General features: G+C 35.6%; 1 protein-coding gene across 7 annotated transcripts in view; it reads left to right on the top strand.

The window, feature by feature from the left end:
- The window catches only part of ASAH2 (N-acylsphingosine amidohydrolase 2), a 170179-nt gene that overhangs the window by 64493 nt on the left and 88743 nt on the right, over positions 1 to 16943 (top strand). For all 7 annotated transcript variants that reach the window (XR_016387985.1, XR_016387984.1, XM_089897252.1 and 4 more), the window contains 2 exons: positions 13408 to 13467; positions 16193 to 16281. Coding sequence is in view for 5 of the 7 variants with exons in the window: in XM_089897252.1 (XP_089753378.1) it covers positions 13408 to 13467; positions 16193 to 16281 (149 nt within the window). In the remaining 2 variants the exon portion in view is untranslated. The remainder of the gene's footprint in view (positions 1 to 13407; positions 13468 to 16192; positions 16282 to 16943) is intronic.

The raw sequence follows: 16943 nt of genomic DNA, 5'->3' as shown, positions 1-16943 counted from the left end.
ATGATATGTCAAGGATAGGACAAGCACATAGAAATGAAGCAGGATTTCTACCACTACTATCTGATATAGATCTTGTGTCTTGCAACTTTGCTAAATCATTTATTACTTCCAATAGATATTTTTGGTGTGGATTCCTTAGAAATGTCTATGTATAGTATGTCATCTGTGAATAAGAACAGGTTTACGTATTCCTTTATGAATTTCTTTTGTGGATGCCTTTTAATTGTTTCCTTATTGCACTGGCTAGAGTCTCCAATGCAATGTTGAAAAGAAGTTGTAAGACTGGACATCCTTATCTTGTTTCTAATCTTAGGAGGAAAAGTATTCAGTCATTAAGTATAATGTTTTCTTTAGAATTTTTGTAGATGCCCTTTATCAGGTTAAAAAAATTCCCTTCTATGTCTAGTTTGTTGAGAGTTTTTATGAAGAAAAGGTGTTGAAGTTTTTCAAATCCTTTTCTGTGTCTACTGAGGTGATCATGTGGTTTTTGTTTTTTATTCTATTAATAGGGTGTATTGTATTGGTTGATTTAAGATATTAAATAAATACCCTTTAGTAACGGTATATAATACTTTTTACATGTTGTTAAATTTGGTTTGCTAACATTTTTCTAAAGAGTTTTGTACTCATGTCCATGAGGGGCATTTGTAGTCTTCTTTTCATGTGTCATCTTTGTCTGCCCTTGGTATCAGGGTGACACTGGTCTCAGTAAAGGATTAGAAAGTGTTTCCTCTTGTATTTTCTGAAAATGTATGCAAAAGATTGATGTTATTTCTTCCTTAAATATTGGATCAGATTTACCAGCAAAGTCATTTGAATTTGGGCTTCTTTTTATGGCAAAATTTTAAATCACTAATTCAGTTCCTTTACTCGTTTTAGGCCTATTCAGATTTTCTGTTCTTGAGTCAATTATGTGTCTTTCCAAGAGTTTACTTTGTCTTTAGGAATTTTCCCATTTCATATAATTGTCTAATGTGTTGGGATAAACTTGTTCATAATATTCCCTTATAATTCTTTTAATTTCTGTAAGGTCAAAAATGATGTCCCCTCCTTCTGCCTGATTTTGCTGACTTGTGTCTTCAAAGAGCCATTTTTAGCTCCATTGATTTTATCTGTTTTTCCATTTCACTGATTTTTGCTCTAGTGTTTCATTTCTTTCCTTCTGCCTGCTTTGATTTTATTTTGCTCTTCTTACACCCTCTTCTTTTGCATTTCTTAAGGTGGATGCTTAGGTTATTTTTATGTTTTAGTGTCCTTTTTTAATTCCTCTGTTGGTTTTTTACTATGTATATTTTTAGCTGTTTTCCTGGTAGTTATTTTAGGGACTTGAAAAAGAACTCTGTTTCTTCTCTTTACACTCCACTCTCAATACTTCTGACAGCAGATGTGTGGAGGTTTCCACCCACCAAGTAACTCTCCAGTTCTCTGTGGACACCAATTTGATGTCCTACAATTCAGTTCAATTCTGATGGTATTTACTTGGGGTTGGCACAGATCCCACAGGTTAAGGGCTCAGTCCCACTAGACTGCACCCTCCCCCTCACCTCCCGCTCCCCATACACACATATTTCAGACACCAGTGGCAAATCCAAGTTGTCACCTGTGCTTCTAACAGCCTGGCTATAAATTGTAGATTCCCATGACCTCCTCCTCAGGTTTAATGACTTGCTAGAATAGCTCACAGAATTTAGGAAAATAGTTTACTTACTAGATTACCAGTTTATTATAAAAGGATACAACTCAGGAACAACCAGTGGAGAGGTGCATAGGGCAAGGTATGGGGGAAAGAATGCAGAGCTTCTTCAGCCATGCCACCTTCCCAGAGTCTCCACATATTCACCAGCCTGGAAGCTCTCCAAACCGAAAACTTTAGGGATTTTTGTGGAGGCTTCATTATGTAGCCATGATTGACTAAATCATTGGCCATCGGCAGTTAACTCAACCTCCAGCTCTTTTCCCTTCCCTGGAGATCAGGGGGTTGGAGTTGAAAGTTCTAACCCTCCAATCACAGGGTTTGTTTGCCCCCATTCTGAGGTTATGCATAAGTCTGCAGCCACCAGTTATCTTAATAGCATACAAAAGACACATTAGCGGAGATTCCAAGGGTTTTACGAGCTGTGTGCCAGGAAATGGGGGCAGAGACCAAATATATATATATATATTTATATCTCACGTCACAGAGCTATAATATGCATCTTAACTAACCACAACCTACTTTAATATAATACTAACTTAATTCTAAAAAATACAAAAAGATTCTTCCCAAATATCTTTTTTCCCTTTCCCATTTTTGGTGATATTGTCACATATTATATCTACATGTAAATGTAATAATACAGTGTTATAATTATTGTTTTATAAAAGCTTATGTCTTTTAAAGACATTAAGAAAATCTATGAAAAAGTATATTTAGGGCTTCCCTGGTGGCGCAGTGGTTGAGAGTCCGCCTGCTGATGCAGGGGACACGGGTTCGTGCCCCGGTCCAGGAAGATCCCACATGCCGCGGAGCGACTGGGCCTGTGAGCCATGGCCACTGAGCCTGCGCGTCCGGAGCCTGTGCTCCGCAATGGGAGAGGCCACGACAGTGAGAGGCCCGCGTACTGCAAAAAAAAAAAAAAGTATATTTATAGAAAATTTTTATTTACCTACATATTTACCAATTCTGGTACTCTTTATTTCTTTTTAAGAATTTGTATTATCATCTAGCATCATTTTCTTTCAGCTGGAAGGACTTCCTTTAGTGTTTCTTGTAAGACAGTTACACTAACAGCAAATTCTCTCCGCCTTTGTTTATCTGGAATGGATTTATCTTATCTTTGAAGAATGGTTTTGCTGCATTCTTGATTGAAAAGTTTTTTCTTTTATTACATTGAATATGTTATCCTGTTACTTTCTGTACTTCACTCTCTAATGAAAAGTCAATTGTTAATTTTACTGTAATTTCTCTGTAAGAAATGAATCACTTTTGCTGCTTTCAAAATTTTCTTTTTGTCTATGTCTACCACTAGTTTGCTACAATATATCTAGATGTGAATTACTTTGTGATTATCCTACTTGGAATTTGTTGAGTTCCTTGGATCTATAAGGTAACATTCATCAAATCTGGGAAGTTTTCAGCCATTATTCCTTCAAAAAGTTTTTTGTTCTTTTCTCTCTCTCTTCTAGTTTTGGAACTTCTGTTTTGTGAATGTCAATATACTTGGTGTTGTCCCACATGTTTCTGAGGCTCTGTTAATTTTACTTCAATCTTTCTTTCCCTCTCTATTCTTCATATAGGATAATTTATATTGATAAATTCTAGTTCACTTATTCTTTCTTCTGTCATCTCACATTTGCTGTGAAATCCCTCTAGTGAATTTTTCATTTCAGTTGTTGTGATTTTCAACTCCAGAAAATTCTCTTCACGGTGTCTCTGTTTGTTAAATCATTATCATTATACTTTCCTTTAGTTCTTTAAACCTGATTTATATTAGTTCTTAGAACATTTTAATAACAGCTCCTTTGAAGTCTTTGCTAAATCTAACATCTGGGGACACAGAGAAGCAATTTTGATTGTTCCTTTTTTCCCCTTAGTATGGGTGATACTTTCTTGTATGCACATCTCATTTCATTGTTGCTGTTGTTTGAATACTGCATGTTTGTTGATATATTGTAGCAACTCTGGATTCTAGCTTCACTTCCCCACCCCAGAGTTGTTATTTTTGTTTATTTGTTTGCTCATTTAAAACTTGACTGGACTAATTAGTAAAGTCTGTCTCTCTTACAATGTATGGCTGCTATATCTTTGCTCAGTTTTTTATACTTGATTTTAAGTCTCACTCTCAAGTGTTGCTTCTGTGATTACAGAACCTAATGTTCAGCTGGATATTGTTCAGAGTTTGTATTTAGGTGGCTCAAGAAGTAAGAATTTCAGTCTCTGCTGATGGAACTGTGTGGGCTAGGGTATGCATTCAAACTTCAGACCATTTTCAGTTTTCCCCAAATTTTAATTTCCACTGGGGTCTCTTATATCTCCTCTGCACATACATCCAGACATTAGCCAGGGATATATGAGTGGTTTGGGCCTGCTCTGTTCTCTGTGTAGGATCATAGCCTCTGATTAGTCCAGGATAGGATAAGAGCTTATTAAAACCATGACAGTTATCTTCCCCACAAACTATTAAATCACCAATTATCAGTCTAGCCACTATCCCTCAATGTTTGCCTTCCACCGAGATCACCACTTTAAATGGCTATGTTCCAAATTAAGTAAGTTCCTTCTGGCAGCAGCAGAAAAGCTGTTGATTTTATGGCCTTCCCTGCTCTGGTTGAAATATAGTACTACAGAGGGTGAGAGCAACCCTGGTAAGAACACCAAAACCTTGCACTGTGCTTACCACTAAGTTTAGTAGTGTTAATGAACAAACATTTCTCAGCTTTTGGTTGATAAGTGAAGTGCTAAAATGGTTATTTTTAGAGTTACATATGATCCAGCAATCCCACTCCTGGACATATATCCAGAGAAAACTCTAAAATGATATAGGCACCCCAGTGTTCACAATAGCCAAGATATGGAATGGAAGCAAACTAAATGCCCATTGACAGATGAATGAATAAAGAAGATGTGGTATTATATAATATACAATAGATACTACTCAGCCATAAAAAAGAACAAAACAATGCCATTTGCAGCAACATGGATGGACCTAGAGATTATCATACTAAGTGAAGTAAGTCAGACAGAGAAAGACAAATATCATATGCTGTCACTGATATGTGGACTCTAAAATATGATACAAATGAAATTATTTACAAAAGAGAAACATACAGACATAGAAAATAAACTTTTGGTTACTAAAGGGGAAAGTGGGGAGGGAATAAATTAGGAGTTTGTGATTAGCAGATACAAACTACTATATAGAAAATAGATAAACAACAGGGTCCTACTGTTGCACAGGGAACTATATTCAATATCTTGTAATAAGCTATAATAACCTAGAAAAGAATATGAAAAAAGTGTATAACTGAATCACTGTACACCAGAAACTAACATGACATTGTAAATCAACTATTTCAAGAGGTAAAATAAAATTTAAAAATGGTTATTTTTGACAGTGTTGTCTATTTATATAGTTGCTTTTTAGGGAGGGGCCTACTGACCTCCTCACTCTTTCATGTCAGAAACGTCTGTTCTATACCACTACTGTTTGAATTGGCACATTATATTTGTAGTGGGGTTGTCTCTCATAGTTAAGGTGAGTGTGACTAAGCAGGAAATTGTGATGGTAAGAAGAAAAATCAAGGACAAGAACGCTTTTAAGGATTAGGAAAATTTGGCTAACTGGATACAAATTTTATTTTTTTAAGTGAACCATGATATTGGCTGCAGGGCTGATTGCTCTATATAAAGAATATACTGATTTTTGCAGAAAATTCTAATTGTTGTTGAAACATTTTGCTAACCATTGGTGAGACTGGCTAATTTGATAATCTCACTGCTGAAAATGAAGAAAATTAGAAAAAATAAATTAATGCTAGTTATTCAGGGGAGTTAAGAGTAAAGTAAATAATTGAACAGCACATCTCAGTTTAGATGGTCATCATTGATTATGAATCCATGGACTGTTTTTATTAAAAAATGTTTTTAATACGGGCTAGGTCTTGGAGGATGAATAGGAGTTCACAGAGCCTGTCAAGACATACCGCCTCTAGGTATATGGACTATAGAGGGCCTAAGGTGGAGCAACAGGTGGGAAATTACCTGTAAAAGGTCTTGTGTGCCATAGTAAGTCATGTGAAGACTTATTTGTTTGTTAGTTTGTTATTATAAAAAATATTTTTATTGATGTATTATTAACATACAATAAACTACATATTTAAAGTGTACAGTTTGGTAAATTTTCACTATTAAGGCCATTTACTTCTTCTTGAATGATATTTAGTAGTTTCTGTATCTCAAGGAATTTGTCCATTTCATTTCATCTAAGTTATTTGAATTTGCAGGTGTAAAGTCATTGCCAATTTTTCCTTATTATCTTTTACATATCTATAGAATCTGTATTGATGTCCCCTGTTTTATTCCTGGTACTGATAATTTGAGCCTTCTGTTTGACTTCTATCTCTTGATCATTCTGGCCAGTGGTTTTATTCCATTGATATTTTTCTGGTCTTTGTGTTACTGTCATATATTTTACTTTTATATGATTTATCAACTCCATGATGGATTGTTGTTATTTTTAAACAGTAGATTATTTTTAAAGAGACTTAAATAATAAGAGAAAAATATTAACTCACAAATTAACAACTGACTCTTCATTTCTTTTTGTAGATCCAAATTTCCATTTAGTGTCATTTTCTGTTTGCTAGAAGGACATCTTTTAACATTTTTCTTTCTTCTTTTATATGTTCGAAAATGTCTTTATTTTACTTTCATTTTCATTTTTAAGAATATTTTTACTGTTTATGGAATTCTTGGTTAGCAGTTTTTTCTTTTAAGACCTTAAGATTTTGCTGTACTGTCTTCTGGTTTGCATTGTTTTCAGCGGGAAAAAAAATCTTCTGTCATCCTTATGTACATTCTACTCTGTGTAATGTGTCTTCTTTTTCCTCTTGTTTTTAGAATTTTTTTCTTTTTATTTCTAGTTTCCAGCAATTTGATTTTAAGGATCCTTGATGTCATTTTTTTTATGTTTCTTGTGCTTGGGGTTCATTGAGCTTCTTGGATTTGTGGGCTTAGAGTTTTCAGCAAATTTGGAGAATTTTGGCCATTATTTATTCATTATTTTTTCTGAATTTCTTCCGCTCTTCTATCCTTTGGGAACTCCAATTACCTATATATTAGGCAGCTTGAAGTTGTTCCACAGCTCACTGCTGCTCTGTTCATTTTTTTTCAGTCTTTTCCCCTTTTGAATTCTGTATAGTTTTTATTGCTGTGTCTTCAAATTCAGTAATCTTTTCTTCTGCAGTGTTTAATTTGATAATTCCATCTAGTGTATTTTCCTTATAGATACTGTAGTTTTCATCTCTAGGGGTTTGGATTAGGTCATTTTAAATAAAAATCTTCCACATGTCTACTTAACATGTTCATTCTTTCTGCTAGATTTTTGAACACACAGAATAGTTATAAGAACTGTTTTAGTGTCCTTGTCTACTAATTCTATCATCTAATTCATTTATGGGTCAGTTTTGATTGAGAGTTTCCTCATTATGAGAAGAGCTTTTCTTTCCTTTGTATGCTTGATAATTTAGATGTCAGACATTGTGAATTTTTATCTTGTTAGGTGTTAGATATTCTCCTATTCCTGTAAATATTTTTGAACTTTGTTTTGGGGTGTTATTGAATTATTGGGGAAGAGTTTGATTTGGGTGGGTCTTTGTAAGTTTTTAGACAGAGCTGCTTTTATTCTAGGGAAAATCTCTCCACCATGCACTTAAGGTAGAATTCTTTTGAATTATGAGTTTTCCCATTCTGGCTGGTGGGAACAGGAACTTTTCACAGTTCTCTATGAGCCTGGGATTTTCTCTCTATTTCTTTTAAATGATTCTTTTCCTAGGTTCAGGTACTTTCCTTACATGCATGCAGAGTTGAAGGGAGCCTTCTGCAAATCTCCAGAGTTCTCTCTCTGTGTACTTCTCCTTTCTATGATCCTCTTTTTTCTCTGTTACTCTACCCTGTGAACTCAAGACCACTTGGTTGTCTTGGACTCCCACATCTATTCCTTAACTTACATAGACTGCCTAGCATTGCTTGATTCTGCCTCCTTATGCTGTGGCCTGTAAACTCTCTGAAGGCATAAAACTGAGGCAATTGTAGGGTTCATCTTTTTCATTTTCTGTCACTCAAGCATCACTGTTTTCATGCCTACTGTCTTTAAAACCATTCTTCAATACATATTTGTCGAGTTTTTTTAGTTATGTCAGGAGAAAAGTTAAATACACACCTTGTCAATCCATCTTGTATCTTTTATATGTAAGTGTATGTGCAAGTATAAGTCATCCGAATAAACCACATTCACAGAAAGATATACAAGATGAAAAGGCAGAGGGCTATGTACCAGATGAAGGAACAAGATAAAACCCCAGAAAAACAACTAAATGAACTGGAGATAGGCAACCTTCCAGAAAAAGAATTCAGAATAATGATAGTGAAGATGATACAGGACCTCTGAAAAAGAATGGAGGTAGAGATCGAGAAGATGCAAGAAATGTTTAACAAAGATCTAGAAGATTTAAAGAACAAACAAACAGAGATGAACAATACAATAACTGAAATGAAAACTACACTAGAAGGAATCAATAGCAGAATAACTGAAGCAGAAGAACTTATAAGTGACCTGGAAGACAGAATGGTGGAATTCACTGCTGCGGAACAGAATAAAGAAAAAAGAATGAAAAGAAATGAAGACAGCCTAAGAGACCTCTGGGACAACATTCAACTCACCAACATTCGCATTATAGGGGTTGCAGAAGGAGAAGAGAGAGAGGAAAGGACCTGAGAAAATATTTGAAGAAATTATAGTCGAAAACTTCCCTAAAATGGGAAAGGAAATAACCACCCAAGTCCAGGAAGCCCAGAGCTTCCCATACAGGATAAACCCAAGGAAAAACACGCCGAGACACATAGTAATCAAATTGGCAAAAATTAAAGACAAAGAAAAATTATTGAAAGCATCAAGGGCCAAACGACAAATTACATGCAAGGGAACTCCCATAAGGTTAACAGCTGATTTCTCAGCAGAAACTCTACAAGCCAGAAAGGAGTGGCATGGTATACTTAAAGTGATGAAAGGGAAGAACGTACAACCAAGATTACTCTACCCGCCAAGGATCTCATTCAGATTCGTTGGAGAAATCAAAAGCTTTACAGACAAGCAAAAGCTAAGAGAATTCAGCACCACCAAACCAGCTCTACAACAAATGCTAAAGGAACTTCTCTAAGTGGGAAACACAAGAGAAGAAAACGACCTACAAAAACCAACCCAAAACACTTAAGAAAATGGTCACAGGAACATACATATCGATAACTACCCTAAATATGAATGGATTAAATGCTCCAACCAAAAGACACGGGCTTGCTGAATGGATACAAAAACAAGACCCATAAATATGCTGTCTACAAGAGACCCACTTCAGACCTAGGGACACATTCAGACTGAAAGTGAGGGGATGGAAAAAGATATTCCATGCAAATGGAAATCAAAACAAAGCTGGAGTAGCAATACTCATATCAGATAAAATAGACTTTACAATAAAGAATGTTACAAGAGACAAGAAAGAACACTACATAATGATCAAGGGATCAATCCAAGCAGAAGATATAGCAATTATGACTATATATGCACCCAACATAGGAGCACGTCAATACATAAGGCAACTGATAACAGCTATAAAAGAGGAAATCAACAGTAACACAATAATAGTGAGGGACTTTAACACCTCACTTAGAACAATGGACAGATCATCCAAACAGAAAATCAATAAGGAAACAGAAGCTTTAAATGACACAATAGACCAGATCGATTTAATTGACATTTATAGGACATTCCATCCAAAAACAGCAGATTACACTTTCTTCTCAAGTGTGCACAGAACATTCTCCAGGATAGATCACATCATGGGTCACAAATCAAGCCTCAGTAATTTTAAGGAAATTGAAATCATATAACGCATCTTTTCTGACCACAATGCTATGAGATTAGAAATCAATTACAGGAAAAAAAAGTAAAAAACAGAAACACCTGGCAGCTAAACAATACGTTAGTAAATAACCAAGAGATCACTGAAGAAATCAAAGAGGAAATCAAAAAATACGTAGAGGCAAATGACAATGAAAACACGATGATCCAAAACCTATGGGATGCAGCAAAAGCAGTTCTAAGAGGGAAGTTTATAGCTATATAAGCCTACCGCAAGAAACAAGAAAAATCCCAAATAAACAATCTAACCTTACACCTAAAGGAACTAGAGAAATAAGAACAAGCAAAACCCAAAGTTAGCAGAAGGAAAGAAATCATAAATATCAGAGCAGAAACAAATGAACTAGAAACAAAGGAAACAATAGCAAAGATCCATAAAACTAAAAGTTGGTTCTTTGGGAAGATAAACAAAATTGATAAATCATTAGCCAGACTCATTAAGAAAAAGAGGGAGAGGATTCAAATCAATAAAATTAGAAATGAAAAAGGAGAAGTTACAACAGACACCGCAGAAATAAAAAGCATCCTAAGAGACTACTACAAGCAACTCTATGCCAATAAAATGGACAACTTGGAAGAAATGGACAAATTCTTAGAGAAGTATAACCTTCCAAGACTGAACCAGGAAGAAATAGAAAATATGAACAGACTAATCACAAGCAATGAAATTGACACTGAATAAAAATCTTCCAGCAAACAAAAGTCCAGGACCAGATGGCTTCACAGGTGAATTCTATCAAACATTTAGAGAAGAGCTAACATGCATCCTCCTCAAACTCCTCCAAAATGTTGCAGAGGAAGGAACAGTCCCAAACTCATTCTATGAGGCCACCATCACCCTGATATCAAAACCAGAAAAAGATACTACAAAAAAACAAAATTACAGACCGATATCACTCATGAATATAGATGCAAAAATCCTCAACAAAATACTAGCCAACAGAATCCAACAACACATTAAAAGGATCAGACACCATGACCAAGTGGGATTTATCCCAGGGACGCAAGGATTCTTCAATATATGCAGATCAATCAATGTGATACACCATATTAACAAATTGAAGAAGAAAAACCATATGATCATCTCAATAGATGCAGAAAGAGCTTTTGAGAAGATTCAGCACCCATTTATGATAAAAATTCTACGGAAAGTGGACATAGAGAGAACCACCTCAACATAATAAAGGCCATATATGACAAGCCCACAGCAAACATCATTCTTAATGGTGAAAAACTGAAAGCATTTCCTCTAAGATCAGGAACAAGACAAGGATGTCCACTCTCACCACTGTTATTCATAGTTTTGAAAGTCCTAGCCACGGCAGTCAGAGAAGAAAAAGAAATAAAAGGAATCCAAGTTGGAAAAGAAGAAGTAAAACTGTCACTGTTTGCGGATGACATGATACTATACATAGAGAATCCTAAAGATGCTACCGGAAAACTACTAGACCTAATCAATGAATTTGGTAAAGTTGCAGGATACAAAATTAATGCACAGAAATCTCTTGCATTCCTATACACTAATGATGAAAAATCTGGAAGAGAAATTAAGGAAACACTCCCATTTACCACTGCAACAAAAAGAATAAAATACCTAGGAATAAACCTACCTAGGGAGACAAAAGACCTGTATGCAGAAAACTGTAAGACACTGATGAAAGAAATTAAAGATGATACCAACAGATGGAGAGATATACCATGTTCTTGGATTGGAAGAATCAATATTGTGAAAATGACTATACCACCCAAAGCAATCTACAGATTCAGTGCAATCCCTATCAAATTACCAATAGCATTTTTTACAGAACTAGAACAAAAAGTCTTAAAATTTGTATGGAGCACGAAAGGCCCCGAATAGCCAAAGCAGTCTTGAGGGAAAAAAATGGAGCTGGAGGAATCAGACTCCCTGACTTCAGACTATACTACAAAGCTACCATAATCAAGACAATATGATACTGGCACAAAAACAGAAATACAGATCAGTGGAACAGGATAGAAAGCCCAGAGATAAACCCACACACCTATGGTCAACTAATCTATGACAAAGGAGGTAAGGATATACAATGGAGAAAAGACAGTCTCTTCAATAAGTGGTGCTGAGACAACTGGACAGCTACATGTAAAAGAGAATGAAATTAGAACACTCCCTAACACCATACACAAAAATAAACTCAAAATGGATTAGAGACCTAAATGTAAGACCGGACACTATAAAACTCTTAGAGGAAAACGTAGGAAGAACACTCTTTGATATAAATCACAGCAAGATCTTTTTTGATCCACCTCCTAGAGTAATGGAAATAAAAACAAAAATAAACAAATGGGACCTAATGAAACTTCAAAGCTTTTGCACAGCAAAGGAAACCATAAACAAGACGAAAAGACAACCCTCAGAATGGGAGAAAATATTTCCCAACGAATCAACGGACAAAGGATTAATCTGCAAAATTATATATATAAAGAGCTCATGCAGCTCAATATTTTTAAAAAAAACCCAGTCCAAAAATGGGCAGAAGACCTAAATACACAGTTCTCCAAAGAAGACATACAGATGGCCAAGAAGCACATGAAAAGCTGCTCAACATCACTAATTATTAGAGAAATGCAAATCAAAACTACATTGAGGTATCACCTCACACCAGTTAGAATGGGCATCATCAGAAAATGTACAAACAACAAATGCTGGAGAGGGTGTGTACAAAAGGGAACCCTCTTGCACTCTTGGTGGGAGTGCAAATTGATACAGCCACTATGGAGAACAGTATGGAGGTTCCTTATAAAACTAAAAATAGAATTACCATATGATCCAGCAATCCCACTACTGGGCATATACCAGAGAAAACCATAATTCAAAAAGACACATGCACTCCAGTGTTCATTGCAGCAATATTTACAATAGCCAGGTCATGGAAGAAACCTAAATGCCCATCGACAGATGAATGGATGAAGAAGATGTGGTACATACATACAATGGAGTATTACTGAGCCATGAAAAGGGACGAAATTGGGTCATTTGTAGAGACATGGATGGATATAGAGACTGTCATACAGAGTGAAGTAAGTCAGAAAGAAAAACAAATATTGCATATTAACGTCTATATGTGGAATCTAGAAAAATGGTACAGATGAACCGGTTTACAGGGCAGAAATTGAGACACAGATGTAGAGAACAAACGTATGGACACCCAGGGGGGAAAGCGGCGGGGTGGGGGGCGGGTGGTGGTGTGATGAATTGGGAGATTGGGATTGACATGTATACACTGATGTATATAAAATGGACGACTAATAAGAACCTGCTGTATATTAAAAAAAAATAACAACAACAAAGTATAAGTCATCCATGGAAAGTTTTGGCTTTCCTTATTTAATTCAGTCCATTTCCTAGATGTGTATGGGAGGGAGATGTAAGAAGTTATCCAAGGCTGAAGAAGCCATTTTAATGTGCTGTCACTAATTTGAACTATAGCTCTAAATCTTCACCTATATCTGAATCTACCAAAAGCAAATCCATTGGCCCAAAATTCTGAAGTAATTTTTTGCCCCCAAATTCCTGTGTCCATTGTTACAAGTGTATTTTCTCTAATATTCTCAGAAGACAACTTCACTTGATTAAACAGAATACAATCTCTACAGGTACCCAAACTCCTAGAAACATTTCATAAATAATGGCCCAAATATGAGCATGGCAAAAAATACTTTTATTAGAAGTCATAAAATGAGTTTTTATTTTCAGGGAGAAGTTGTTGAAGTTACATTTGTAGGTGCTAACCCGAAGAATTCAGCAGAGAACAAGGTAAGCATCATTGATTCTTTGTACAAATTTAAGTCCACTTTTTAGCCTTTCATTTACTTAAGTATCCCTACAGAGCTTAACAAAATAAAGGTAAAATGTTCCAACTTACTTTTCATCTTATTTTGTAGGTGTGAGGAAATTTTCAGTGGGAACAGTTAACGTAGAGTTGAGTCTGGGAAAAAAGCCCACAGGAAACATTTAACTGGTTCTACTTACGATCACATATAGCACAATGCATAGAGAATGGCATTGTCTCTTGAGATGATGAAGATTTGAATACAGTTCCTATTTCCATATTCCAATTTTAAAACTCTATTGAATTTGGTAAAATAATCCTAAGGCCAGTGTGACATGTATCTTTGTCTCCTCTCCTCTTCTCCTGCACTCCTGACTCTGGTCCTGCCTCTACTGTTGTGGAATGATCATGGATCCCTGGGTGGATGCTCTACTGGCTTGGAGCCCTGGCCCATGCACTTTACTTTTTCTTGCATTGGCCATTTCCCTAGTTTTTGCTACTGGCACTAATACGGTATTTATTTATTAATCTTGAAAAATGACACAAGAAATACAGATCCCATGTAAAAACAGACAGTATAGAAGTGCTTAAAATAGAATGTGAAAATACCTCTCTTTTCATAAACATTTTTAGAGGTAATCACTGTTGACAGTTTGTTACATATCATTTCATAGTTTTTTGTTTTTGTCATATGTATTTATATATGTATATATAATAAAGTATATATAATATATCTATGAATAAAGTAAAGTTATTTTACTCCTCTGTAACTTCCTTGGAATGTTCATATGACTACACAAGCAATAACCAGACACATTCGAGTTGTAAAAATTCAAACAACAAAGAAATATATAGAGGAAAAAGCAAGTGGGTTTATGAAAGTGATTTCAAGGTCAGATTTTTTAATAGGGTGGAGAATGCATTCACTTTACCTATGAGCCATTCTTCCCAGAGCCCACTGTCACTTATAATCCAAAATACCTTTCTTCCAAATAAGCCTTCCCATCTCTGTTTATTAAAATATGGTTATTCCTTTGATAAAAATTGTGGCAATATGACATTTTCAAATATGATATTGGGGAAATGTTTTCTACTGCTTGGGTAGTCAACATGCACATGTTTGAAATAACTTCTCTAGGCAGTCAAGTCATGCCAGAATATTTACATGTTTGCAACATTACTTTCTAAAGATATTAAAGTGTTGTAGCAAGACTGCAGGATTAGCTGTAATCTGACATCCTTAGGGTAGAGAAATATTATCATCATTATTGCCATGGAGAAACAGGAGACTAAACTGCTTAAAGCGCTATAATGAGAATAGAATTAATTTCTAAGAATGTTTTGGGACTTGGCATAAAACAATTTCTGGTGCCCTTTATTTTTAGTAATCATCACTTCCTCACCACTGTTTATTGAATGCTTACTCTTTGCAGGTACGAGGCTAAAGTTTTACATACATCATCACATGAATCTAATTTAATCCTCCCTACTGCCCAATGAGTTATGTTTTATTATCCCTGTTTTACAGGTGAATAAACTGAGGCTTAGAGAGATTAATTAACCTGTATGAACTAATTATGTATCTGGAAAAGATTAAGGTTGGGAGGCGAGGAGAGGATGGTCACATAGTTCACACATTTAGCATCCTAGCCTTGTCCTCTGATCTGCACTCTAGACCTATACACTGGGCCCTACTCCACCCTATCTCCTACTCCATTGAAGGCCTTCCCAGTGTCACTCTGCCCTAAATGGCCACGAACAGTTCTCTTTGAGAGTCACTGTGGTTATGAAAACTTTTTTTTATTGAATATAATCCAGTAGGTGAGTAATTGAAGAATTTTAAATAATCCCATGGCCCAGCTATAAGTAGGTGATCCATTCAGCATTTATTTGAACACCTGTAAATTACAGGGTTGTGATGGATAAAGGTAAATTAGACACAAGTCCTGCCCTTAAGGGCCATAATCTAAAGATTTTTAAGGAAAATTGGAGATTTATGGCCTTTGTATATTTTAATTTATTATGTTATTTAAATATATGCTTTATTTGAAGCTGAATTCTTGGCCTAAAACAAATTACTATAATTTTCCACCGATGTGGAAATTTTTATTTTCCACTGGGAAAATAAAATCTGCGTATGATGTGGGTTTCTAGGAATCCATTATGACAAAATATAAGGGTTGCTTATGGCACCCTAGAAGTAGGAAGATTTATGCATCCTTTTCAATTCTTTCACTAAGGCAGGTATATTTACTAATAATTCACTTACCTGGAGATGCAAAGATGAGGAAATTTTCCCATTTTCCCTCCTAAATTCACCTCCTTGAGGTGAATAGAGAAGGTCTTGGAATACAGATCAGTAAACATGTCATGAAACTGTTTGCTGCCTTTTCTAAATCTTGTTTTATTTCATCTCTTCTTTGCCCTAATTCCCAAAATTTGCTCTCAGCTCTAAAATTATGCTTCATTCAGCTTTCTAAAGAAAAGCCGTGCTTTTTAATAGACTGGATGAATTAACACTCTGAAGACATTGCATAGAATGTTAAGAGGAACACCTAAGGATTTGGATGAAATTCTAATACACGTTCATATCAGATATTGGGAGGTTAGCAATGGTCAACAAAGGGGAGTATGGGGTATGTACAATGTACAAACACGTTTCTTCTGTGACTATGCAGTGTCTGATCAGTTATATTAATTGCATTTCAGACCCATCAGACCTTCCTCACTGTGGAGAAATATGAGGCCACATCAGCAACATGGAAGATAATGCATAATGATGCCTCCTGGGAGACTCGGTGAGCACGTTTATTGAATATTTTGTTTTTCAAGCCCTGAAACGAGTTGGTTAGTAATGCAGAGAAGACAAATGGGAAGACTGGCTCAGTACATGATATTAATGATACCAAATTCCCAAGGAGCCTTCTGGCCATATTTAGTTGATTTATTAGATTTCATTTTGATCCTCTTTTTCTACAAAACAATGTGGTGTGTGCTTCTGTAAGATTAGATGCTAATGAGGTTATGACCTCAATTCTTATAAACATCTGTTAGTTTTGTCTTTTTCCATGGTCACAGACATTACCCCTAAGAGCTGGTTAGCCTTCCTGCAAAGTGGTTGAAAGGGGTGCTGGGTGAAGGTGTTGAGATGGCTCTGTAGAGCCCAACATCCCTTCCGGGAAAATAATGAGTCCATACCTACCATGTATTGCATGTTTGTATATGGTCAATGATTCTTCATTTGAATTACTAAAACACAAGAAGCTTGAGTGTTTAATTCTTACTGACCCAAGGAGGAAAGGAATGTGCTTATGGAGTTCCCTCAGAGAAATATCTCTCTGTGCTTTTTGTTATCAAATACCTGAGCTGAATAGATAATGTGAAGATTTGAAAATATATTTGAAGTAAGAAAATGTTTCCGTTCCTAACTCTGTAAACTTCATACCACAGGACAGTAGCA

This window comes from Delphinapterus leucas, chromosome 16 (assembly GCF_059928025.1).
Source record: "Delphinapterus leucas isolate spDelLeu-1000000601 "Yukka" chromosome 16, BTC_Dleu_Yukka2, whole genome shotgun sequence".
NCBI lineage: Eukaryota > Metazoa > Chordata > Mammalia > Artiodactyla > Monodontidae > Delphinapterus > Delphinapterus leucas.
The sequence above is the reverse complement of the archived record's forward strand: the minus strand, read 5'-3'. Positions and strand labels throughout refer to the sequence as shown.